The sequence below is a fragment of the Solenopsis invicta genome, unplaced genomic scaffold, assembly GCF_016802725.1.
Source record: "Solenopsis invicta isolate M01_SB unplaced genomic scaffold, UNIL_Sinv_3.0 scaffold_38, whole genome shotgun sequence".
Lineage (NCBI taxonomy): Eukaryota > Metazoa > Arthropoda > Insecta > Hymenoptera > Formicidae > Solenopsis > Solenopsis invicta.
This window is the reverse complement of record NW_024105284.1, coordinates 477,649-503,787: the sequence shown is the minus strand read 5'-3', so window position 1 is coordinate 503,787 and position 26,139 is coordinate 477,649. Positions and strand designations below refer to the sequence as shown.

Here is a 26,139-nt window from a genome sequence, read left to right as displayed (position 1 = left end):
CCTATCGGTCGGTGTACTCATGTACGAGCCCTGCTTGACCAGGGCTCCGAAATCACTTTTATTACATCTCGTCTCGCGCGAACTCTAAAACTGCGTCATGCCCAACTGCCGTTCGCACTCTCAGCGATCGGAGGCCTCGATGCAGGCGTTTGCCGATGGGCAGCTTCCATTCTCATTGCGCCCGTCAACCGAACCGCTCCGGTTATCGCTGTCGCGGCGTCAATTCTCCCGTCGGTAACGAGTTACTCTCCTCAGGTCCAACTCTCGCAGGTTCATCTCGCTCATCTCGCCGATCTCGCTCTCGCGGATCCGAATCTCTGTAGCGCCGATCCCTGCGATCTCCTCATCGGAGTCGACCTCTATGGTGAGATCTTTCGCGACGGTATTCGAAGAGGTGCTAGCGGGCAACCCTTCGCTCAGAACACGATTTTTGGGTGGGTGGTGTCTGGCCCTACACCTGTTCAGCGTCCGAATAGTCAAACACTCACGACACAGCAGTGTTCCAATTCCGCGTCGCTCTCTCTAGACAAAGAACTGAGAAGATTCTGGGAAATAGAAGAAATTCCGCGTCGAGTCGTTCTCAGTCCCGAGGAACAGCGATGCGAGGACCATTTCGTGGCGACTCATTCGCGCGACGTGGACGGACGATATATCGTCCGCCTTCCGTTTCGTCATGGTCCTCCCATCGACATCGGGAGCTCTCGCGACGTGGCTGAGCGCTGTCTCAAACGACTGATTCGGCGATTCAAGACGAACATCGAGCTCGAAACGGAGTATTCGAAGTTCATGTCCGAATACGAGGCGCTCGGACACATGCGCCGAGCTCCGTCTACCCCAGAATCTTCTCAGACAGTCTACATTCCGCACCACCCGGTTATTCGCGAAGGCAGCACAACGACCCACCTAAGAGTCGTGTTCAACGCGTCCAGCCTTACCACGAATGCGAGATCGCTCAACGATCTTTTGCTGGCCGGACCGAAATTGCAGACGGACTTGGCCGCGGTTATCCTTCGCTGGCGTCAATTCCGGTACGTGTACTCAGCGGACGTCGCAAAAATGTACCGTCAAATTAGCGTCGACCCGCGTGACATTGATTACCAGCGTGTTCTCTGGGTTGACCGCGACACAGAGAGTATTCAAGAGTATCAACTCTTGACGGTGACGTATGGAACCGCCTCGGCTCCCTTCTTGGCGTTGCGCGTGCTTCGCCAGCTTGTTCATGATGACGGTCATGCTTTTCCGTTAGCCATCTCCGTGCTAACGGAGAACATATACGTCGACGACGTTCTCTTCGGAGCCGACGACATTCCCTCGCTCCGTCGGATCCGAGAGCAAGTATGCTCGCTTCTCGAGCGTGGCCGACTTGCTTTACGCAAGTGGTCGAGTAACTCCGTCGCTCTCCTCAGCGACATCGATGAGACGGATCACGGTCTCGCATGCAGCCGAGATCTGCAACCGGACGAGCACCTAAAGGTTCTTGGAATCTGTTGGATTCCGTCTGCGGACGTCTTTCAATTCCGAGTCTCTTGTCCCTCGCTGATCGCTATCACAAAACGATCGATTCTCTCGACAATCGCCAAGGTGTTCGATCCATTAGGGTGGAGCACCCCGGTTACCATTTCAGCTAAAATCTTTCTGCAACGTCTATGGCAATTACACGTTGAGTGGGATGAGCCACTCTCGTCGGACTTAGTGGATCAGTGGGAGACCATTCGATCTTCGTTGCTAGAGCTCGACGGCCTTCAGTTAAGTCGGTGGACTCGACGCGGCTCCGCCACGCCGGCGTGCGAGTTGCACGGGTTCTCCGACGCGTCTAATTACGCGTACGCCGCGGTCATTTACCTGCGACTCGCGTCGGTGGACGGTGAGGTCTCGTCAGCGATGCTCGTCGCGAAGGCACGGGTCGCCCCGATTAAATCGTTGAGTGTCCCTCGCCTAGAGCTTGCGGCAGCCGTTCTGCTTGCCCGTCTCATGGAGTTCGTCATCGAATCGCTTCAACTCTCGCATGTGCCGTGTCACTGTTGGACGGATTCCACGGTCGTACTCGCGTGGGTGTCGCAACACCCGTCTAAGTGGAAAACGTTCGTTTCCAACCGCGTTTCCGAGATCCAAACTCGACTTCCGTCTGCGACGTGGCGTCACATCTCTACAATCGACAATCCGGCCGATTGTGCATCGCGAGGGATCTCGGGGCGGCAGCTCGCGTCTCACCCTTGTGGTGGCACGGTCCGCCCTGGTTAAAGCTTCCCAGCTCGCAGTGGCCGGATCTCGTTAAGCATCCGGAGACCTCCATGGAACGGACCCTGAAACGACAAGTTCTCTTGGCTCGACCGATCGAGCCGTGGGATCTCGCGACGCGATTCTCGTCGTGGCCGAAACTTCTTCGCGTAACGGCGTACATTTTACGTTTCGTTTCGCGAATTCGTAGACGCGATCCCCCTCCGGTCGATATGAGAGAGAGCCCGTCATCCTTGGCCGCGGCGGAAATCAGTCGCGCAAAAACCTTTTGGCTCAAGGCTCTTCAAGCCGAGTTATTTCCGCGGGAGCTTAACGCGCTGACGAACCGCGCCCCCTCTCAACGAAAAGCGAGTTGCTCCCCCTTCATCCCTTTCTCGACAAGGAGCAATTAATTCGCGTTGGCGGGCGGTTGGGTCAGGCACCGGTTCCGACTCGCGTGAAGCATCCGATTCTCTTAGCTTCTCATCCTCTGGTTCGGCTCATTATTCAAAATGTACACCTGCGTTATTTTCATGCCGGAATCCAGCTCACGCTTTCCATACTACGAGGAGAATTCTGGGTGGTCCGCGCTCGGAGCGTGGTTCGATCGGTCCTTCATCGATGCGTCGCGTGCGCTCGCGAGCGAGCCGTATCGCCCGCACAGCTCATGGGGAATCTCCCTTCGGTCCGCGTCTCTCCCCCTGCGCGAGCGTTTCTCCATTGCGGATTGGACTACGCCGGCCCGATCGCCGTTCGCGCTCTGTCGGGGCGCGGAGTTACATCGCATAAGGCCTATATTGCAGTCTTTATCTGCATGGCGACACGCGCCGTGCATCTCGAGCTAATCGACGGCTATTCGACTCCGGCGTTCTTAGGAGCGTACGCCCGATTTGTTGCGCGCAGAGGGCTCCCAGAGTCTATGTACTCAGACAATGGGACTACCTTCGTCGGCGCGGATCGCGAAATGACCGCCTCATTTCGAGCCGCTCTTCGCGATCCCGCCTTCCTCAAAAATCGCCTCAGACTCCATCTCTTGGCATTTTATACCTCCCGCAGCCCCCATTTCGGAGGACTGTGGGAGGCAGGCGTCCGGAGTGTAAAACACCACCTCCGCCGTGTGGTAGGAGCGCACACTCTTACTTTTGAGGAGTTGTCGACTCTCCTCTGCGGAGTTGAGGCGTGCTTAAACTCCCGTCCGTTGGCTCCGCTCACGGACTCGCTCGATGACTACGAACCGCTCACGCCTGGGCACTTGTTGATCGGTGCCGCTCTCACCTCGCGCCCAGAGCCATCATTGTTGTCGGTTAATGAAAATCGCTTAACTCGCTGGCAGCTCGTTCAGCAGCTCAAAGAGCGATTCTGGAAGCTGTGGCAGAGCGACTACATTAATACTCTACAGCAGCGAGCAAAGTGGCGACGCATTCAACTACCAGGCATTAAACTCGGGCAAATGGTACTACTTCGGAACCCTTTGCTCCCGCCATGCAAATGGGAGCTCGGTCGCGTGAGTCAGTGTCATCCGGGTTCCGACGGCTTAACTCGAGTCGTCACAATCAAAACGGCGTCCGCTGAGTATAAACGACCGCTATCTAAAATATGCGTTTTGCCGGTCGAAATCGATCCGGCAGATTCCGAACCTGACGAACCATGAGTTCAGTCAGCGAGGCATATCGTTCGCCTCGCCTATCGCTTTCGTTTACGCATCTCGTCGTGCTGCGCTAACCGCGATTATGTTTGGTTTTCTTTTTTTCTTTTTCTCTGTCTCGGAGTAATACACTCTCCTGCGTTTCGAAACTAGCGTTCCGAGGCGGGCGGTATGTTCGCGATCAAACCAACGTTAACAATTTTGTATAATTTATTGCGTCCTGTAGATTTAAGTTTCAAAATTCAAGCTGTTACGTTCATTATTTCTTGTGTGTACAATCGATTATCTCGACCAGCTTCGGTGCTATTATTTGCTTGTGTATACGGAGTCGAGTGTTCGGTCGCTCCGTTCTCTATCACGCGCTAACAACGGGGACAACTCGGCGGGAAGATCGTGACAAAATATTGAGATTCTTCTCCTAAGACGCTGGCCACGGTCATCATGTTAGACCAGTCAGCCAATTAGACGATTTCCCGCGGAAAGATCTTTCCCCCGAATTGTTCCCGTCGATCGGTCGCTCTGCCGAAGATCTCGCCGCTCAACCAGACTCTCAGAGTGATTCGACCGAGAACGATCGCAGTTAAAATCGCGCCGCAACCGTGAGATTGAAAATTGATATATTACTGACCGACGCTGGTCGGAATTTGTGTGTGAAAGCCAACGATAAATTTGTTAACGCCAGTGGCGTGCATAGTGAGACTATTTGAACAATAAAGGTCTTTCGTGAATTTTGGGCAGCGGACCTATTGAGTCTTTCTTTCAATCTCAATCCTCGCGCCTTTAAATTTCGCACGCTCGCGGAGCAGCTGATCGCGGTCGATCCTCGTCGCGCCTCTCGGCTCACTCGAACGCTGTCGCGCTCAGCGGCAGGACAACGGCAAGCTGCGCCTTACTTAACTTGCGCGTCTCACTCGCGCTCACTCGAGCTCGCCCGGCAAACTCAAGTTCGCGCACGTTCTCTCTTGGCAACGTGCAGTCGCGAACACTGTTACTAATTTGTTTTTTAAATAAAATTTTTTTTAGGCCCTAAAGCCCTGCCAGGTGCGCCCAAGTTAGGGCGCACTTGGCGCGCCGAGTCGGCCCAGGTCGACCGGGTCAGGGGGCTCCGGAAGTATGCTGCATGCGTTTCCGGAGCCCCCCCAGTCATGGACCAGGGCAGGACACCCGGAGAGGTTTTAGTGGGTAGGCCCTCACCGGCACGTCGCCGGCGGGGGAGAGCCCCACATAACCACCAGGCTTCCTCCGGGGCCTGGGGTATGCGGTAACGCATTTCCTCTCGGTAAACCAAAAAAAAAAGGTAAAAAATCAGCAGAAAGCAAAAAAGCATTAAGAAAAGCCGAGAAGGTAAAAATTTTTAAATTAAAGATAAAAAATGTTAAAAACGCAATTGTACGCGAGTCTAAAGATTTTCTTAAATAATGGATGAGTTTCACATGGTATTTTGACATTTTGTGTTGTAAGAATAATAATTTCATTACCCGAACATTATCTCTTTAAGTAATAATTTGAATAAAAGTGCAATGAAAGTAAAGAAAAATAAAAGAATGAAATAATGTAAGAAGGAAAGAGAAAGAATTGTGTAAAAGAGGTAAAAAATTAAAAGGAGAAAGGAATTAAAGAAGGCGGAAAAGGTAATGATTATTATTTAAATAAACAACGGAAGAAAGTAAGGATGCAATTGACCGTGACTTTGAAGATTTTTTTAATAACGGGTGAATTTTACATGATATTTTGACATTTTGTGTTTTAAGAATGTAAATTTCATTAACCAAACATTATCTCTTTTATAAAGATTTGGAAAAATGTGTAATAAAACTAAGAAAAAGAGAGAAATAAAATAATGTAAGAAGAAAATAGGAAGAACTGTAAGAGAGAGAAATAGGTAAAAATAGAAAGGAGAAAAGAATTAAAAAAGGCGGAGAAGTTAAAGATTTTTAAACAAAAGACGAAAGAATTTAGGAATGCATTTAAACGCGTGTTTAAAGATTTTTTTGTATAATGGGTGAATATCACATGGCACTTTGACATTTTGTGTTTTAAGTATGAAAATTTTTTTAACTGAATATTATCTCTTTTAGTAATGATTTTAAAAAATGTGTAATAAATATAAAGAAGAAAAGAGGAATAAAATAATGTAAGAAAGAAGGAGGTAGAATTGCGTGATTGTAAAAAATAGAAAAGAGAAAAGAATTTAAGAATTGGAGAAGGTAAAAATTTTTAAATAAAGGACGAAAGAAATTAAGAATGCAATTAAAGACGAGTTTGAAGATTTTTTTAATAATGGCTGAAAATCTCATGATATTTTGATATTTTATGTTATAAAAATGAAGATTTTCTGAATAGAACAATATCTCTTTTAGTAAAGTTTTTAATAGGTGTGAAATGAAAAAAAAAACGAGATCAGAAATGATATAATGTAAAAATAAGGAAGATTTGAAGGAATGTAAAATAGAAAAAAATAGAAAGGAGAAAGGAATTAAAGAATGCGGAGAAAGTAGGAATTTAAAATAAATAATGAAACAAGTTAAGAACGTGTATGAAAATTGGATTCAATGTTTTATTAGTAATGAATGAATATTACATATTTTAATATTTTGTATTATAAAAATGAAAATTTTTTTAATATAACATTTTATCTTATAGAAGGTTTTACATAATGTGCAAAGAATACAAAGAAAAGAAGAGGAATAAAATAATGTAAAAAGGAAAAAAGGAAGGAGGAGGAATTGGAGGAGTTTAAAATGATAATAAAATAGAAAGGAGAAAGGAATTATAGGGTGTGGAAAAGATAAAGATTTTTATCTTGCTTTAGACCATTTAAATAAAGATCAAAAGAAAATTAGTATGCTACGGGTTGAACACGGGTTTGAAGGATTTTTTTTTAGATGGCTGAATATTACAACGACACGAATTCAAGCTATACACAGTACGATTATGGTTCTCATGGGTGCAGCCATAACGTGTCATGGATGGAACGCTATATGAACATAGGATATATAGACCGTACATTTGTGGAGTAAAACTCTTGCGTCAAAAACTAAAAAGAGATAGCATACTTTGGATCAGTATTTTGTCTTTTTCTCTTTTGTCTTTTTTCTGTTTTCTCTGTTTGTCTCCAAAACGTGCTCTCTCTCTCTCTCTCTCTCTCTCTCTCTCTCTCTCTCTCTCTTACTAATATCTGACATTCTCACTCCTCGAATGTTTGATCTGTATATCCCATGTCTATGCTATATACGAATTCCAGTACTGTATTAAAAATGTGAACTAGACAATGAAAATCTTAGTAATGACCACGTGTATCTCAGAAAATAAAATTTTAAAGGATTAAACTTTTCATTATAATATCTCCGTCCGTAGAACACGGATAGAAAGAATAAAAACATTTTTATTATACAACTTTACCCAAGTCATTGTTTGAGAGTATTTAGAACTTGATCGATTCAGAAGTTATTGAGATGTGACAATCTTGTGTGCTTGGAAGTTAAAGACTCGTGTATATTTTTTTTAATACAAAAGTACAATCGTATCACGTGTTAAGTATATACGTCATTGTATATTAAATAATGATACATTAAATAACTATAACATGTTCAAATTTTAAGTTTTATATATTAGGAGTACAAATTGAAAACCGTCGTTTTTTGTCAAAATTTGAGGATTGATTGTTGAAAAATGGTTACATACTTATTCTTGAAAGTATTGTCCATCGCTGGTCACTACTTTCTCCCACCTTTTGGGCAGCATGCGAATCCCGCGTCGAAAAAACTGCTCGTCTTTTGCGGCGATCCACGAATCGACCCAGTTTTTGGCCTCTTCGTAATAATGGAAGTGCTGCTCAGCCAGGCCATGCGCCATTGATCGGGACAAGTGGTAATCTGAAGGGGTGATGTCAGGAGAATACGGCGGATGAGGTAAGACGTCCCATTTCAATGTTTCCAGATAGGTTTTAACGACCTGAGCAACATGTGGCCGAGCATTGTCGTGCAGCAACATCACTTTTTCGTGTCTTTGCTCGTATTGTGGCCGTTTTTCCTGCAATGCTCGGCTCAAACGCATTAGTTGTGTTCGGTAGCGAGCTCCTGTGATGGTTTCACCCGGTTGCAACAGCTCATAATAAATCACGCCGAGCTGGTCCCATCAAATACACAGCATGAGCTTCGAGCCATGGATGTTTGGCTTGGCCGTCGATGTTGATGCATGGCCGCGGTAGCCCCACGATTTTTTTCGCTTTGGATTATCATAATGGATCCACTTTTCATCGCCGGTTACAATACGATGCAGAAAACCCTTCCGTTTTTGCCGTTGGAGCAGCTGTTCGCACGCGAAAAAACGCCGTTCGACGTCTCTCGGCTTTAATTCGTATGGCACCCAGTGTCCATGCTTTTGGATCATTCCCATGGTTTTCAAACGATGTGAAATAGCTTGTTGAGTTACGCCCAATGAATCTGCAAGCTCCTGTTGCGTTTGAGATGAATCTTCATTCAGTAATGTTTCCAATTGTGCGTCTTCAAACTTTTTCACCTGTCCGGGACGCTCCTTGTCTTCTACGCCGAAATCACCACTTTTGAAGCGTGGGAACCATTCTCGACACGTTCTTTCACTAATGGAAGCCTCACCATAAATTTTTACAATCATTCGACGCGCCTCAGCCGCAGATTTTTTCGAATTGAAGGCAAAAAGAAAAACTTCCCGCAAATGACGCTTATTGGGCACAAATTTCGACATTTTCGATCACAAAAAAATATATAACACCGATAAAAATTCACAACTGCAATGATAAGGAATTGTTGCCAGATGCCCAACCTTACATTTAAAATTTTTGATCTAACGTTTGGCGCCAGCATTTACCGCTGGCGCCATCTACTGGAAAACGGCGGTTTTCAATTTGTACTCCTAATAGATTTTAGTTATATAAGAACATAAGAAAGAATAAATTGTTGATAGAAGGAAAAGAGTAAGAATTTTGAAATAGGATTATTACAGAAAGGAAAAAAAAATTTTTATAGGCAGAGAAAATAAAGATTTAAAGATTTTTAAATAAAGGAATAATGGGTAAATATCGTGTGACATTTTGTGTTATGAAAATAAAAATTTCTCTAATACAATATTATCTATTTTAGTAAAACTTTTAAGAATGAAATAAAGAGAAATGAAGATAAAAGAAAGAAGAAACATAGAATAATATAAAATAGAAGGAAGGAAGAAAGAAGGATCGAACAAATGTAGAATGAAAATAAAATTAAAAGGGGAGAAGAATTGAAGTTGTTGGAGAAGGTAAAGACTTTTGAATAGAATAATATAAAAAGGAAAGAAGAAGGAAGTATCGAAGGAGTTTAGAAAGAAATAAAATTGAAAGGAGAAAGGAATTGAAGGTGTTGGAGAAGGTTAAAATTTTTAAATCAAGAATAAATACAATTAAGACATCAATTAAATACCAATTTGAAATTTTTTGTTAAATAATGGGCGAATATTACATGATATATTGATATTTTTTGCTAGAAAAATAAAGATAAATATATCGAATAGGGGAGGCTGCCCCGATGACCTTGACCTTGACATATATTGCCAAGGTCATGATCCTGAGTAACGTCCTACAAGTTCTAGCCGTCGCTTGCCCTTCGTTAAAAAGTTATAATCATAAAAAGTTTATAAAAATTAAAAGCGATAACTACACATATACTCACATATACACATAAAAATATAGTACAGAGAACGCGTGGGCGGGGGTAGGGCTCTGCTTCTCTTCCTGCATCCTCCCTTTTTTTTTAACTGGGGGAAAATACTCATTGTACCCGGGTTGGCTAGACCACGGGAGTGTGGGACTCGGGACGCGGTACCCCTCGCCGGCACAGACCGCTTGCGCGGCAGAAAGTTGGCGAGGCCCGGCCCGCCTACCCACTAAAAACCCACCGAGCCCATCTCACCCCAGTGTGTGGAGGGATCGGGATACTAGGTATTCGCCAACACCCCTCCATAGGGGGTCGGAGCATGGAGCTCCCCGACGCGCCAGTTCGTCGAGTTGGGAGTCGGGCTTTGCTGGCCCAGCCGAGATACGTCGGCCGGTAGGGCCTAGCCCGACCCCGGGGATGCGGAGCAAGGCATCACGCATCCCCGCGCCCATTTAGGGCCATGGGGCCGCTCCCGACATATTGCCGGTGCGAGCCCCACGCCCAGGGACGAGCGGTCGCCGCCGCCCGTCCCACCACCTCCCGTCCACGGCGCTCGCGTGGCCGGGCCGGGCGCCAAGGGAGGGAAGACATCTCGCCTGGCACCGGGCCCCATAGGCCTGGGCCCCGTCCCGTCGCATCCCCCGAGCGCTAGGGGCAGCTAGGGGCGGGCACCCGAGGAGCGGCACTATCGCCGCTTCCCCTTGCCGAGGACGGGCGGCCCCGGGGAGGGCGCACTGGGCGCGCCTCCCTTAGGCCTCGCCTCCCTCGTGGTCTTACTCCCCCTCCGCTCCCTCTGCGGGAGTTGGGGGGAGGGGAGAAAGAATCACCCTGGCCACGGGGAGGTTATCCCCAGACTCGACACGCTGACGGCGTCACACGCGCCGGTCTCCTTGACTGCGCGCGACTTGGGCGGCGGGGGCTCCTCCCCGGACTCGGACGAGTCCGAGGTGGACCCCGGCAGCCGAGCGTTCCCAGCGGCTGGGGTCCCATCGGCTGGGACCCCGCCCGTGGGAGACGCACCCCCCTTGGCGGCCTCGGCCCTTGCCGGACCGTCGCCCCCAGCGGCCTGAGCGCCGCGGGCAGCGCCGACGTCCGACGGTGACGGAGGCCGCTCCACCTGCATCTCCCCCTCCCCCCCGGATCCGGGGAGGAGGGAGGAGGCCCCCAGCCCTCCTAGGCATGGGGGGTATCTTGGGACAGCCCGCGCCATCCGGTCGGTGGCCGGCTGCCCTGTTGCGGGAGGCACACTCGGGACAGAATGGCTGATTAGCACACTGAGCCCGAGTGTGACCCTCCCCGCCGTAGTTAAAGCAGCACCGAGACCGGTCAAAGTAACCGGGGCACCGGTGCTGCATGTGGCCCTGAGCCAGGCAGCGGTAGCAGCGCTGTGGAGGCGCCTTAAGCGCCTCCACGCGCGCAGCCGCCCAGCCCAGGGCCACTTTTCCCACTTTGGCGAGCCTCGTCGCCGCCGCGACCGGGCACTGTGCGATCACAGAGCCCATGCCCCAGCGGCCGCGAGTGACTCGACCGACTTTAATTTCGGCTGCAGGCTCCAGCGCCACTTCCTCCGGCTCGGTGGAGTCCAGGAACCCGGACACCCGGACACCCACCCTACGCATAGGGCAGATGATCCGGATCCCCGGGCCCCCAGCTACCCGCCTCATCTCGGCCGCGAGGCGCTCCGCCGCCGGCCGACTCTCTGAGCCGGGGATCTCCAATAGGACACCCCCGGCCTGAGACACCCTGAATTTGAGGCCCAGGTCGGGCTGAGGGAGAATTTCCCTCAGGTCGATCGCCGCCCTGGACCTCTTTATCACTTTGGTGTAGGAGGCACACCCCGCAAACGAATCGCTATCTATGCGATATCTCACGTGTTTTACGTTTAAAAGCGTCAAACAAGCGTTGATCTGCATCAGAAACGAAACTATTGATGTTCCCTGCGCGAATTGCAAATGAATCGTTATCTATGCGATAACTCACGTGTTTTACGTTAAAATGCGTCGAACAAACGTGGATCTTCATCAGAAACATAACTATTGAAGTTCCCAGCGCGAATTGCATACGAATCGCTATCTATGCGATATCACACGTGTTTTACGTTAAAATGCTTCAAACAAGTGTTGATCTGCATCAGAAACGTAACTATTGAATTTCCCAGCGTGATTGCCACCATGGAGGACCTCGGGATCCGCCTCCCCACCGCACCCGGGGCAGCGGACGCCGCCCGAGACGCCCCTCCCCCCGGATTTCCCCCCCTGCGGCCCCTTTTTCTTCATCTTTTTGCCGGGCCGCGACCCCGGAGGAGGAGGGAGCGGCAATGCCGCGCCCCCACCCACCGAGGCACCAGCACCGGCACCGCCCGGCCGCGGAAGGGAGCGACCCCGGCCGGTTTTCGAGGGCGCGGGGGCGGGAGCCGACTTCTTCGTCGGCGCCGCCCCCGCCGCAGCCCTCCTCTTCTCTTTGCGGTCCACCACCACGGTCGCCCAGCTCGGTCCGTCCGTGGACGGACCCGGAGCAGGCGAATCCGCGGGGCCGCTAAGGGGGTCGGGGACAGGGGGCTCCTCCCGCGGAGCCCGATCCCCCCGACGACCCCCCTCACCCGTTTCGCCCCAGCGCCGGCCAGGGAGGAGGCCGAGACGACCTCCTCCTCAACCCACGCCAGGCGCTTCTCCAATTCCCCCACCGAGCCCGACAGCTGCCCCAGCAGCCCGAGCACCCTCTTCTCGAAAGAAGAGGGGTCGGGGACAGGGACCCCCGCCGGGACCGGCGGGGGGCGGGATGAACTCCCCCTATCACTCCGGGACGCAGCCGAGGGTCCCGATCCGAGCACGAGTGCTCGTTTCGCCACCCCCAGCTGCCCCCGTAGGTCATCGACCTCGGCGCGGAGGATTCGTAACTCCTCCTCACGCGCCGCGGCCGAAACGTCCTCAAGGCAGATAAAAAAGTGCCCTCATCCCGCCCGAGGCGGCCCATGGCCAGATAGGCCAGGGTCATCACCGCTTCTCGAGCGAGATGAGTGCACTTCTTTATCTGCCCGGACAAACCACCATGCATCCCGAGCTTGGTGCATTTCGTCCGGGCATTTTCCACCTCCCGCAGCCAACCGTCAGCCAAACCGGCCAAGTCGGTTGTGGTGCTACAGGAGATAACACCTACCTCCCGATCCAGCTCGCGACGCTGTTCGGGAGTAAACAACGTCGGGGGTATCTTAATTCGCTGCCTAGGCCGCGAATCGGACCCCCCCGACATTTCTTCATCCTCCGAAGAGTCTCGAAGCACATTAGCTCTAAGCTGCCGTGCTCTGAAACCCTCCATGGGCACTCCGTGGAGGCGGTCCTCAATGTCCGCCCCGTCCGAGAGGGGAGACGGAGACCTAAAAGGTCCGTTCCCATCGAGCCGAGGACGGCCACGCGCCCGCTTCCTCCCGCGCTGAGTCCCGGATTTGGCGGGCACGCCCAAAATATCCGGGGTAACCACTACCTCCTCCGGAGGCTCAGGCGGAGGGGCGACCGACTCCAACGCGCCTCTGGAGGTCTGGATCTCCTCATCCCCTGGCCGGTCCACATCCATGAGGGTGCCCGGAGGAGACTCATCGGGTGAGCTAGGCTCACCCTCGCTCCCCCGGCCACCGCCGCGGATGCGGATCGGCGAGCGCGAGCGCGACCGATGCCGCCCCCCGACCCCGCCAGGCCGCCCGGCATCCGCCATTTGGCGTCCGCCGAGCAACCGGCCCGGAGACAGGGAGCGCGATCGACGCGCCCCACTACCAATGACGGGTCCACCGGCGTCCGCCGGGTGACCGGCCTGAAGGCTCCCCAGCGGGAGGCACGGGGGCTACGGCCATTTCGGCCGGCTCTACCCCGGGCCGCCCGGCGGGGAGCGGAATCGTCCCACCCTCGGCGATCGGGACGGGGGCCACGACTCGTTGAGCCGGCTCAACCCCGCGCCCGTTCACCAAGGAGGAGACACGCGCCTTATCGTCCGAGGAGGAATAATCCTCCGAGAAGACGCACTCCTCGTCGGAACACCACAGCTCCACATCATTCGCCTCCCGCCACTCGACGTCGAACGTATGCATGGTCCAAAGTTCCTGACCGCTCGACACATAATCGCACCCGAATTCCCTCCGAAAGAGTTTCCGGAGGTACTTCAGACGCGACGCCGAGAACGTCTTGTGGAGGTCATATTCATTAGTTCCCACAGTCGCCGTGTAGTCGGCGGAGCCCGTGGGCACTCCGCACGACCGCCCGTCGTTCGATGACGACAGGGGGGGGGGCGGGACACTAGCCCCCCCGTGCCGGCCCTGGAGTGTCCGTTCACCCCTGGGCGGTAACCTCTTCTTCTTTTTTCTGCCCATGTGTTCATCATAATTGGGGTCTTGTTTAACGAGGGGAACCCCACCCTCGCCCCGGAGCCTACTCAGGCCGATGTCCGGGGACCATCGGCCCGAGGCAACATGGGCAGGCGGATCCACCAAGACGGGGGAAACGGCCCGGGGAGGCCCCGAACGAGCGCAAGCACCCGCCCGGGACCACACCGGACCGGCACCCCCACTCCGGCAGCAGCGCTACCGACCGACTGAATACGTTGGCGTCCGAGACGCGAAGCACCGCCCCGCTGTTACACGGAACGACACCCCGCACCCCGGACGCCACCCTTGGATTTTTTATAGAGGTTTACTCCTCGCAGCCCGGGCGGTGAGGCCCAGGCCACCGGTCCGTCCCGCACGTAATTTCAGCACGTGACGGATTACGGGATACCGTGACGGATTACGGTACCCCCAGCTCGGGCGCCAGGGTCGCTGAAATCCCTGAATCTGCGGCCTACGAGAGACCGCAGATTCCCTAGCAAGCTCGGGAACCGCAGGAACGCCAATTCCTGTATCTGGAGTCGTTCCGCAGCCTCGGGAGGCCCCGAAACGACTCCAGACCCCTACGGGGTTCCTGCACCCCCTCCCCTTTTCTAACCTAACCTACCCTTATTTTTGTCGAAATTTGTAACAATATTAAATTTAAAATTATGGGTTAGGTTACGCGCGCACATGCACACGCACACGTACACGCACACTGCGCGGAACAGTACTAATAGCTTGTAAGATCAGTCTCATTCCGCGTGGAACTTCGATGGGCCGTTTTATTTGTATTTTGACAATATTTCTTGTGTTTAGTTAGTAGTTGGATACTCAATACGTGTATAAAACTAAAATTGGTAAAAAACTCTGAAAAACTCAAATATTCACATATAGTACAGAGAACGCGTAGGCAGGGGAGGGGCTCCGCCCCTTCCTCTGTACCCCCTCCCCGTATTTTTTCTAACCTAACCTATCCCTATTTTAGTTGTAATTTGGTCAAAGATAGTCTATCTGAAAAAGTTCATGTTAAATCGATAGTCGTGCATCTCTCGAAGTTTATTGTTGACGCTTTTCCGTAATGTTGATTGGTTCTTTTGCTGTGCTTACTTCGTGAGATGCCGTCATCGCAGAGGTCGCATTTTGACATTTATAAACATAACTGTTACATGAATCAAAAGGTTAATAATGTAATAATAATATTGTCAAATTATTAGATATTTATTTATTGTGTTGGTTCTGTTTCCTGCGTCGATAAAGATTTTTCTATTCTCCTTGGACGACTTTATGATTGTTTCAGATAAGTGTTACGTCTAGAATTTTCAAATAAATTTCTCGGATCGACTTGCAGGTAGAAACTTATGGAAATGACTTAAGTGAGATAGGAAGAACGCAACAAGTTTAATCTCGCGCATACATGTTCTGGGCGCGTGCGACGAGTTGAATGCGTCAGGTGAGCTAGAATGTAGATCAGGTGTCGAGAATGACGGGCTATGATTCTCATTTAAGCTCATGCATTCGTGTAGTCGAATGCATGAGCACTTATTTTGCGTAAGCAAATTTAATCGCTTTTACGTGGGATTGGACCATGTGCAATTTTATCGGAGCAGGAATTAGAGGTGGTAGAAGTAAATGAGAATGGTTAAAATTAACGGTTACAATTAATTTTAACATAAAAGAAATAAATGAATACAATGATAAATTGTGATTATTAAAATAATAATAATTAATTTATAAATAACATTTTTTTGTTCACAGAGAACATGTGTGATAAAAGAAAAAGAACTTTGTGACAAGTTAAAGGAATCTTAATAGAGAATTTAATTATAAAACTTAAATTCTAATCGCTTACATTTGTGATTAATAAAGTTTATTTAATTGTGCGTGTGTGTGTGTGAGTGCGGTTAGGGAAATTTTATGGTTATTGAGGTAGTGATGAGGTTCGTTAATTTAGTTTTTAGAATGAGTCAAGGATTTTTTTTTAATTCATCGGCTAATTCTTTGATTTGTTCTATTGGGATTTCGTTCATGATGTTGTTTATTTCTTGAGGAGTAAATGGCGAGAAGGAATGGTTTTCTTGAGTGAACTCTAATGCAGGGGAGTATGAATCTTCCGGGGGTCTTTGGACAGGGTTACGTTGAAAAAAGTCAGGGGAAGGTGTGGGAGAAAAATCTGTTGGAGAAGGAGTTGGATCCCGAGTATACGCTAAGAGTTCTGCGAAGAGATCAAAAATAGAAGAAAGTGATCCTGGTGATTATTTAAAATTGGTTTCTACGTGAGATTCAGGGGAGTAAAAGGGGAAGGGATAGCGATAAGGGAAAAAAGAGAATGATTCGGGGGACGGATTTGGTGGAGATGAATTGGTCGATTTGCTGGAGGTTCCTAAATTAATTATAGCACTCGGAGGAACAGAATTTTCTCCTCGTAGTTCGCTTAATTTCGCAGAGAAAGATAGTGATGCGCCAAGCTTCCGGGCCTTCTTATTTTGACGACTCCGACGGTTCCTAATGGCTCTCCGAGACTTACATTCAGGGAGTTGATTGTTACGCACTAAAATAAATTTAAGATTTAAGGCTACGTTCTCTCTTTCTAATAAAGAAAAATAAAATGTAGATCGTAATTACTTGAAAAGAGGAAAGGAAGAAAAAGGAAAGGGTTTTAATTAGATTATAAAAAAAGAATTCTTTACTTTTGATCAAAGTAAGGATAGTTGCGAATTTAATCGGAAAAGATTGTATCCAGCAGAAATTAAAGGATAGTTGCGAATTCAATCGAAAGAGAGCTTGATTGTATCTAGCAGAAATTAAAGAATAGTAATAGAGGAAGAAAAGGAAGGGTACTGAAGTAATAGTGCGTATATAAATATTTTAAAAATTATAAATATGATAAAAATTCTTGCTAGAGAGAGAAGGTAGTCTTATGGGGAGCAAAGAAAATAGCGGATGACTAAGAATTACTATTTGTTGAGAATCTTATGAAGATGAGAATGATCTGGCATTTTGCGGAGTGGATTTGGCTTAAAACGGCGGACGGCTAGTCAACGGTTGGCGCTCAGGGTCTTCAGAACTCGCAAAGAACCTCACTGACTAAATTTTCACAAAACCGCGTCGAGTTTAAGTGTCACGGATGAATACGAATCCGAACGTCACAAACTCGGACATATAATGTCACGAAATGTGCGACGGATTGAACTGGAGTATGAGAGACTGACTGCAGCAAATGACAAAATGGCGAAAATGAACAGCAAGTGACGTTCCGGACTCTGTGCAGCCTTTTTTATATCAAAAGCGTGGGTGAATCAAAACTTTTTGATCCCCCAACGGCTCGGCCAAGTCCAATTAGGATCTCTTTAGTTTGTCTAATCACATTATAATTGGTCGAAAGGTGTCAGTGTCGTCAAGAGATGGGAGTAGGATATTTGGGTCACGACTTCCATATATGGTCTTGGCTGCAAGACTAATTCTCGGATGGGGCATGTCGATCACCAAATTTTTTATTCTGCAAGTGAGAAGTGTTTGGTTCAGTCTGCGTGACTACCTGTCACATTGAAGCCTCACTATCCTCGCTAGCCAGTGCGCAATCTTTGCATCGGGCTGTTGCGAGTTTCGAGACCCCGTGCCGACATCCGCCGACAACGCGTCGATCTTCAAAGTCGCGAGCGTGTGCGAATGAGAAGTGTTTACTTTACCATGGCATCTGATATGACAGCTGCTCATATCGCACTTTTTGCTACGCTCGCTGGACGGTACCCGTTATAGGCTTTTGGTGCGAATTTCGGTGCGAGAGCCTACACGAGTTTTGCATCAAGCGCGTCGAGCCATCCTGAGACTTTCTACCGACAATACGAGTGAAAGAAAAGAATCGTGGAACTTGGACGTAACATAAGTTTTATGAAACGTTTTTATTTATGGTTGTAAAAATTATCATTATAAAAATTGATACTTTGTGTTCTAAGTACAAAAATAATAGCAAGGAGAGAAGAATTAAAGAAGGCGGAGAAGGTAAAGATTTTTAAATAAAATACGAAAAAAATTAAAAATGCAATTGAACATAAGTTTGAAGATTTTTTTGATAATGGGTGAATATCACATGGTGAATATCACATGGGTGAATATCACTTTAACATTTTGTGTTTTAAGAATAAAAATTTTTTTACCCGAACATTATCTTCTTTAGTAAAGATTTTAAAAAATGTGTAATAAATGTGAAAAGAAGAAGAACGAAATAATGTAAGAATAAAAGAGGAAAAATTGTGAGAGTGTAAAATATGTAAAAAATTAGAATGGAGAAAGGAATTAAGGTAGGCAAAGATGGTAAAGATTTTTAAATAAAGGACGAAAGAAGTTAAGAATATATTATTGAACGAGTGTTTAAAGATTTTTTTAATGATGGCTGAATATTACATGGTATTTTGACATTTTGTATTTTAAGAATGAAAACTTTTTTAACCAAACATTATCTCTTTCAATAACAATTTTTAAAAATGTGTAATGAAGATAAAGAAAAGAAAAGAAAAGGAACAAAATAATGTAAGAAGGAAGGAGGAAGAATTGTGAGAGTGTAAAATAAGTGAAAATAAAAAGGAGAAAGGAATAAAAGAAGGTAGGATGAGAAGGTAAAGTTTGTTAAACAAAGGACGAAAGAAATTAAGAATGTAAATGAACACAAGTTTGAAGGTTTTATTTAATAATGGATGCATATCATATGGTATTTTGTGTTTTAAGAATTAAGATTACCTTAAACAAATTATGTCTTCTAGTAAAAATTTAAAAAAAATATGTGAAATAATGTAAGAAAGAAAGAGGAAGAATTGTGAGAATGTAAAATAGGTAAAAAGTAGAAAGGAGAACGGATTTAAAGATGGCGGAGAAGGTAAAGATTTTTAACTAAAAGATGAAAGAAATTAAGAATACAATTGAACACAAAAATTTTTTTAATAATGGGTGAATATCACAAGGTATTTTGATATTTTGTGTTTGAAAAATGAAAATTTTTTTAATCGGACATTATCTCTTTTAGTAAAGATTTTAAAAAATGTGTAACAAATATAAAGAAAAAGTGGAATAAAATAATGTAAAAAGGAAGTAAAAAGAATTGTGAGAGTGTAAAATAGGTAAAAAATAAAAAAGAGAAAGGAATTAAAGACAGGTGAAAAGATAAAGATTTTTAAATAAAGGATGAATGAAATTAAAAATACAATTAAACACGGGTTTGAAAAATTTATTTAATAATGGATAAAAATCTTATGATATTTTGATATTTTGTATTATAAAAATAAAAATTTCTGGAATAGAACATTATCTCTTTTAGTAAAGATTTTAAAATGTGTGAGATGAAGATAAAGAAAAGATCATAAATGATATAATTAAAAAGGAATGAGGAAGGTTTGAAGGAGTGTAAAATAGAAAAAAGATGGATAGAAAAAAGGAATTAAAGAATGCGGAAAAACTAAGAATTTTAAACAAAGGATAAAACAAGTTAAGAATGTGTATGAACACGGGTTTAAAAGTTTTATTAATAATGGATAAATACGTATTTTAATATTTTGTGTTATAAAAATAAAAATTTCCTTAATAGAACATTTTCTCTTTTAGTAAAGATTTTACATAAAAATTAAAGAAAAGAAGAGGAATGAAATAATGTAAAAAGGAAAAAAAAGGAGAAGGAATCGAAAGAGTTTAAAATAATAATAAAATAGAAAGGAGAAAGGAATTACAGGAGCCGTAGAAGACAAAAATTTTTAAATAAACGATGAAAGAAATTTAGAATGCTATTGAACATAGCATTGAAGCTTTTGTTTTAATAATGGATAAATATTATAGCGACACGAATTTTAGCTATACACAATACGATTATGGTTCTCATGGGTGCGGCCATAATGCGTCATGAATGGAACGCTGTATACCATAAACATAGGATATATAGACCGAGCATTCAAAGAGTGGATGTAAAGCTCACACGTCAGAAACTGAAAAGAGATAGCATATTTTGGATACCACTATTTTGTCTTTTTCTCTTTTGTCTTTTTTTGTTTTTTCTTTTTATCTCCAAAGCTCTTATTAATATATGACATCCCCACTCCTCAAATGCTCGACATCCCATGTCTATGCTATATACAAACTCCACTACTGTATCAAAAATATAAACTGGACAAGAAAGTCTTAGTGTGATGATCACGTGTATCTCACAAGGAGTAGGCAAGAACTGTAAAATGCCAAATGAGATGAATCATAGCTCATTCGAAAGGGGGGCAACAAGTATATTAAAAGTGTAAAAGGGTTAGCGTGAATGGGCTTTACTTTTTAAGAAAATTGCAATTAAAGTTTAATATTTGCACGTTTGTGCACCCATGAATTCTGTCCATGGGAAAATTTTTTAAACTGAGAAGTCACCACTTTCTACATACTCGAAGTTTATGATTAATATAACGATTAGAGCTTATTGGTCGTTACGTTAATCATAAACTGTAAGTATGTAGAAAGATAGCGACTTCTTAGTTTGGAAAATTTCCTCATGAATCAAATTCCATGGGTGTACGGTAAGTACTGGAATCTTGAACCACTATCCAATAAAGCGTCGTGGCTGAGAAGGCTAAGTGCTAGTGTTACATTTTTCTTTCCGTGGCAGACCAGGTTCGAATCTTTACAGCTTCAAATTTTTTTTATTTTTTTTTTAAACTTTTTGCTATTATATTTTACAATTGCATTATCTTTAGTATTTTTTAAATTAATTAATAATAATGTATTTATATATACTTATAAAATTAAGCAACTTTTTATTAATAAAAAATTAATAAAAATATTTAATAAATTATTTATTATAATAAAATTATTTATAAAGATTAATAATTAGGTCTTAACGAGCAGATTTATTCCGAAAAATAATACACTTTAATTTATAACGTTTTATAAATTTATAACATCTTATAATTTATAATTTTTTATAATTTACAACGTTTTATAATTTATAATATTATAGAAACTCTCAAAGTCTATTATTTTTTGAAATAAATCTGCTTTTACAGTTCTTGCCTACTCCTTGTCAGAAAATAAAATTTCAAAAAATTGAACTTTTCATTGCAATATCTCCATCCGTTGAACATGGATAGAAAAAATTGAAACATTTTTACTATACAACTCTTTACCCAAGCTATCGTTTGAGAGTATTTAGAACTTGATCAATTTAGAACTTGATCAATTTCGAAGTTATTGAGATATGATAATCTCCTGTGCTTGAAAGTTGATAACTTGTGTATATTTCTTTTTTAATATAAAAATACAATTGTATCACGTACTAAGTAAACGTTATTGTACATTAAATAATTATAAAATAAATAATTTTAACATATTTAAATTTTAAGTTTTGTATAGATTTTGGTATACAAGATGACCTAGAAAATCTGTCTATACCTTTATGGGTTGATAGAGCAAGTGAAACTGAGAAGAAAAATCCTTTATCATTTTTCAAAATTTGCAATAATTTTTGAATAATAAAATATTAAAGTCAAAGAATTGATTATGAGTCCCACCATTATGTGTAATTTAAAAAATATATGTAAACTTTCTTAGTGTGTAACAAAAATATATGTTACTTTCTTTATACTTTTAAACAATATTCGGAGAAAGTGTGATGCTGATTATTTATCGCAGTTTTAATAGAATATTTTGCTCTACAATCGTCAATTTAAGCACAATTACAGCAGCAACATATTTTTTAATGTTAAACTTAATATTTTTTTAATAATAATGTATTAAATTACATTTAATGACGTTACTTACATTTACAATAACAATGTGCTATATTATTACGTAAATATTTCTAATCAAAATTGTCGTGAGAACTGTGATAAATTATAATTAGCATGATGATATTTATCCGAGTATTTTGCAGTGTTTAATATGAAAAGTGTAAAGAAATGGAAATAGTTAAAATTTTGTTCTTGAAATTAACATAATAGTGAGATTTAAATAGTAATAGTAATAATAATAATAATAATAATAATAATAATAATAATAGTACTAGTAAAACTACTAGTAGTGGTAGTGGCAGTGGTAGTGATAGTGGTAGTAATAATATTAATAATAATAAGTGAAGAGAGCCATAGCGGGCGAACGCCAGTATGTCATTGCGACCTAAAGAGATCTATTGTGACCATGCCGTAGTTTAGGTTTGCGCCAGATTGAGACTCTTAAAAAACCTAACGACCTGTCGAGGATCTATCTCCTTAATCTGATTAGGGGTGATAAGTACTTCCCTTAGGAATTTTTGTCTGAAGTAGTCGGCCAGACAAACAAGCATAATGTGCTCAGCTGTTTTGGCCGTCTCCATGCAGAAGCGGCAGCCATCATCCTCAGCATTGATTAATTAAGCTGAAGTGGTATCTAAGTTGGGAGTGTCTAGAGAAGAAGCCTACCAATGTAGTTAGATCCCTTTTGTCAAGGGACAATACAACTTTTGTTTTTTGCGGCGAATATGTAATAAACTTCTTGGCCTGGACCAGTCCCGTCGTGCCGCTCCTGTAAGAGAACTTTAGTTCATAATCCCAGTATCTTATGAGTTTTTTAATGTGGTTGGTAGTAACTCTGCACCAGGGCGCCGGCTCTGTCGGGGACGCGCATGCTCCTTTCCTTGCGAGCTAATCTGCCATCTTATTGCCTCTGATGTTCTCGTGTGCCGGGACAAACCAGAGAGTGACTTGGTTGTCCTTGGCCAAAAGCTGGAGGTTGGAGATGCATTCCCAGACCAGCGCAGAGCTGCATGCGTGGGCTGTAAAAGCCCTTACCGCTGCTCGACTGTCTGTTAGAATGTTAATAGTTGCGCCTTTTATACCTTTTCTCTTTTGATTATGGCGCATGAGTTTACAGCAAACACTTCTGCTTGAAGAATGGAAGGCACTTCGCCCATGGAGATCGATATGTGGTAAGTTAGGCCCGTTGATACCGGCTCCCGCTGCGCCTGTTGCTGTTTTGAAGCTGTCGGTGTACCACTGTATGGCGCCTTTCCTGAAGGGGGGGGGGCCTTCCTGTGCTCACGTCTGTCTGTCTGTGTAGACAGCTTCGTAATTGTACGCAAAGACATATTTTGTTTTCATCGCATCCATGGGGAGTTGAGCTATGTCGCTTAGGCCGTCTGTTGTGAGGATCCTCATATGTCCAGTCCGATCGATCGACATAGGTTTGTAATAGTTTAAAATTCGGATTGCCGAGCTAAAAGCTATTTTCCGAACCTTTTTTTTTTTTTTTGTTTACGGAGAGGAAATGCGTTACCGCATACCCCAGGCCCCGGGGGAGGCTTGGTGGTTATGTGGGGCTCTTCCCCGCCGACGACGTGTCGGCGGGGACATACCCACTAAAACCTCTCCGGGTGTCCTGCCCTGGTCCATGACTGGGGGGCTCCGGGAACGCGTGCAGCATACTTCCGGAGCCCCCCGGACCCAGTCGGCCATAACTTCACTGGGGGGGGGGGAGGGAGGGAGAAACTTCCCTTGCCCCCTTCCCCGGCGAGACAGAGGGGGGTACGGCTCCGCGTTACATCGCAGAGTCGTCCCCCCCGGAACGTCAGGTCGGGTCTGCCTCGCCGCCCTCTCGATGTGACCCACCTCAACGTGGTGAGAGGGTGAACTCCATCCCCGAATGCCTTCGGGGATGGGGGCCAAGAGGTCACGTGAAAGGCATTTGTCTTCAAATTGAAGGCAAATGCCTTGCCCAAGGCGCCTCCCGGCGCGGCGGGCACGGGAAGAAGAGGGGCTGGTGATCCCTGTGTCTGGGGACGGTGTCGTTTTCACGGCTCGCGTCCTGGCACGGGGAGAACCAGTCCCTCCGGGAAGGACGGGCCGGCGGGTTTTGGCGTGGCCATTCCCGTCGGGCTGGGCCGTTTCCGGGCCGCCTGGACTTATTCCAGGGCAGGGTCGGAGCGGCGGGGTTGTCCCGGCGCGTACATCGTGGGAAACTCTCCCCGATGCATCGGGCCGGGGCGGCCCTCGGGCCGCTCGGACTTTTCCGAGGCAGGGCCGAGGGCGCGTGCGGACAGCGGCGAGGGGTCTCTGTGAAGGGACTTGTCCCGGAACGGAACTCCCCGCCGACCCCAATCGGACGAGACGGGCCGCTGGGACCCCGGTTCACCGGACCCAGCGGGCTGGGCCGTCTCCGGGCCGCCCGGACTTATTCCGGGGCAGGGCCGGAGTGGTGGAGGACGGTCCAGCGCGTTCCTCGTGGGAAACCCTCCCCGAGGTTGCGGGCTGGACTGGCTCCGGGGCCGCTCGGAAGTATTCCGAGGCGGGGCCCGGGGCGATGTTGGCTGGCCCGGCATTCCGCGACGGCGTCCCTTCCGAAGCGGGTGCCGGGCCGGAGTCTTGTCCCCCAGGGGAGTTGTTACCCCCCTGGGTGGACGTGCTGGTCGCCACGGCGGTTAGGGTGCGGAAGGGGCGTCGCTTCCGTGGCCCGACCCGTCCGTGGGGCCCCCGGGTGGCGCCACCCGTGACGGTGCCCCGCTGTCGGAGGCGGGGGACCCCTGAAAGCCCATACGGGGCGAGCCCTTGATGGCTCCTCCGTATGGGTGTGTAGGGGACTGGAGGCCTGTGCCCTGGATGTCACATCCCCAGGGACTGCGCCATAAGCCGACCCCCCGGAGTACCGGGGGCACCCGTACCGGTCATGTTTCGGCGGGGTGGGAGATACGCCGGTCGGTCCAGCCGTCACGGGGAGAGGGATTAAATTGAAAATGAGCATACCCACAAATACGAAAAAGGAGGGAACTAGCGGCGCGTCCACGGGCGCACGACTAGGAAGGGAGGGGCTGGGAGGGGCGAAATCTTCGTCTTCTCCCGACCTTTTGAGCCAGGACGTCTCACCCGCTGAAGGGAGAGACGCTACTAAACACATAAGAGGACCTTCCACCGGGGCCGGCGGGCTGGAGCTTTTCAGCCCGTCCGGCTCCCTGGGGAGTCCCAAAAAGAAGGAGATACGGAAGCTACAAATCACCCTCGAGGACTTTATGCTCAAGGGTGGAAAGGCTAGCTCCGCGGGCTCGAGGCCGGGCCCGGCCTGTAGTAAGGGGAATAAACCCAGTAAATGCGGGCCGGATGCCACTGGTATCAAGCCGGGTAGTGCTCTCGGGCCTCTTGGCCCGGAATCGGTGAAAGGAGGCTCTCTACCTCCTTCCCCACGTCTCCCCTCGGGGTCAGCGGACATGGACGTTGACACTGATGGGGAATCTGTAGGACGGGGGAAAAAAAGGGCCCACAATAAGACCTCGACTACAAGGTACTACATCACCTCCTCCTCTTCGGAGTGCTTCTGATGAAGGACCTCCAAAAAAGGGTCGTGGCAGGCCTGCCAAAGACCCCTCTCACGAGGGGCAATTTACTGCGCAGGCCCTGGCCAAAAAAGCAGAGGCAGAAAAAGCAAAAAAGCTAATAAGGGATCACAAAGCCATCCTCAACCCTGAGGTTGAGCCCTCCTCTGAGCGCGCTGCAAGGGCAAAAAACGATGCCCTGGAGCGCGCCGAGGAACTGGAGGCGCAACCCATGGCTGCTGTTGCAGCAGTCATGACGGAAAGCCTGGGCATGATGGCCAAGTCAGTGGAGAGGTCCAATAATATTCAGGGACCGATCCGCAAGGACCTCTGGCGGGCCTATACTGACCTTACGGCCGGTTTGACGGCCATCATGTCCAGAAACGGGGAGGACAACGAGGCGCGACAGCGCCGAGAAGAAAGTGCGGCCCTGGCCAAAGCCAGAGCCAAATGGACGGCTGAGAAGCGCAAACTCGAAGCGGAGCTCGGACAGCTCCGCGTTCGAGTGGCGCTTCTCGAGCGAAAACCTCCCACGGGTACAGACGTAGAGGGTCAAACCGACGTCGAGACCCAGACGGACCTCGACGAGGATGTCTCGAGGGCCCTGGTGGGATCTCTGCCCCCTGCACGTCGGGTCCAACTGTGGGCCTGGACATGGGGGTCGAGGAGCCTCCCGCCTGGAACCCCCTCAAACGGTGGGCGGCACGACCATGCGACCCAAAACAGGGCCGAGGGTCGTGTCCGTCAAAACCCTTAAAGAGCCCCTGGTCATAACGGCCAGGGACCTCAAGGGGCCCTATTACCGTCCGCCGCTGCAGGGGGTCAGCAAGCAGCTGAACCCCCTGTCTAAAGCGGCGGACCGGGTGGACAGCCCCCGTCTCCCGCTCCTCCTTCCCTGCCCTTCCCCCTCCCTCCAGTTCTCTGGAGACATCGGGATGGGCCAGGGTCGGGGAGGGCGGGAGGAAAG

General features: G+C 47.1%; 3 protein-coding genes across 3 annotated transcripts; all 3 read left to right on the top strand.

The window, feature by feature from the left end:
* Positions 1-97: 97 nt before the first annotated feature.
* LOC120359945 lies at positions 98-2,241 on the top strand. The gene is made up of 2 exons (XM_039459422.1): positions 98-145; positions 256-2,241. Exons 1-2 carry the CDS (start codon positions 98-100, stop codon positions 2,239-2,241), a joined length of 2,034 nt encoding a protein of 677 aa, XP_039315356.1.
* Positions 2,242-3,031: 790 nt separating this feature from the next.
* Positions 3,032-3,868, top strand: LOC120359944. The gene has a single exon (XM_039459421.1). The coding sequence runs from the start codon at positions 3,032-3,034 to the stop codon at positions 3,866-3,868; it is 837 nt and encodes a 278-aa protein (XP_039315355.1).
* A 20,731-nt stretch (positions 3,869-24,599) lies between these two features.
* LOC120359943 lies at positions 24,600-25,929 on the top strand. The gene is made up of 2 exons (XM_039459420.1): positions 24,600-25,013; positions 25,099-25,929. Exons 1-2 carry the CDS (start codon positions 24,600-24,602, stop codon positions 25,927-25,929), a joined length of 1,245 nt encoding a protein of 414 aa, XP_039315354.1.
* The last annotated feature ends 210 nt before the right edge of the window (positions 25,930-26,139 follow it).

Excerpts from the sequence above, each read along its gene's own strand:
- LOC120359945 (XM_039459422.1), top strand. The coding sequence starts at position 98 with ATGCCCAACTGCCGTTCGCACTCTCAGCGATCGGAGGCCTCGATGCAG. Across the intron at positions 146-255 it reads GATCGGAGGCCTCGATGCAG|GTCCAACTCTCGCAGGTTCA; the intron begins GCGTTTGCCGAT and ends TACTCTCCTCAG.
- LOC120359943 (XM_039459420.1), top strand. The coding sequence starts at position 24,600 with ATGAGCATACCCACAAATACGAAAAAGGAGGGAACTAGCGGCGCGTCC. Across the intron at positions 25,014-25,098 it reads GGCCTCTTGGCCCGGAATCG|GACGGGGGAAAAAAAGGGCC; the intron begins GTGAAAGGAGGC and ends GGGAATCTGTAG.
- LOC120359944 (XM_039459421.1), top strand. The coding sequence starts at position 3,032 with ATGGCGACACGCGCCGTGCATCTCGAGCTAATCGACGGCTATTCGACT.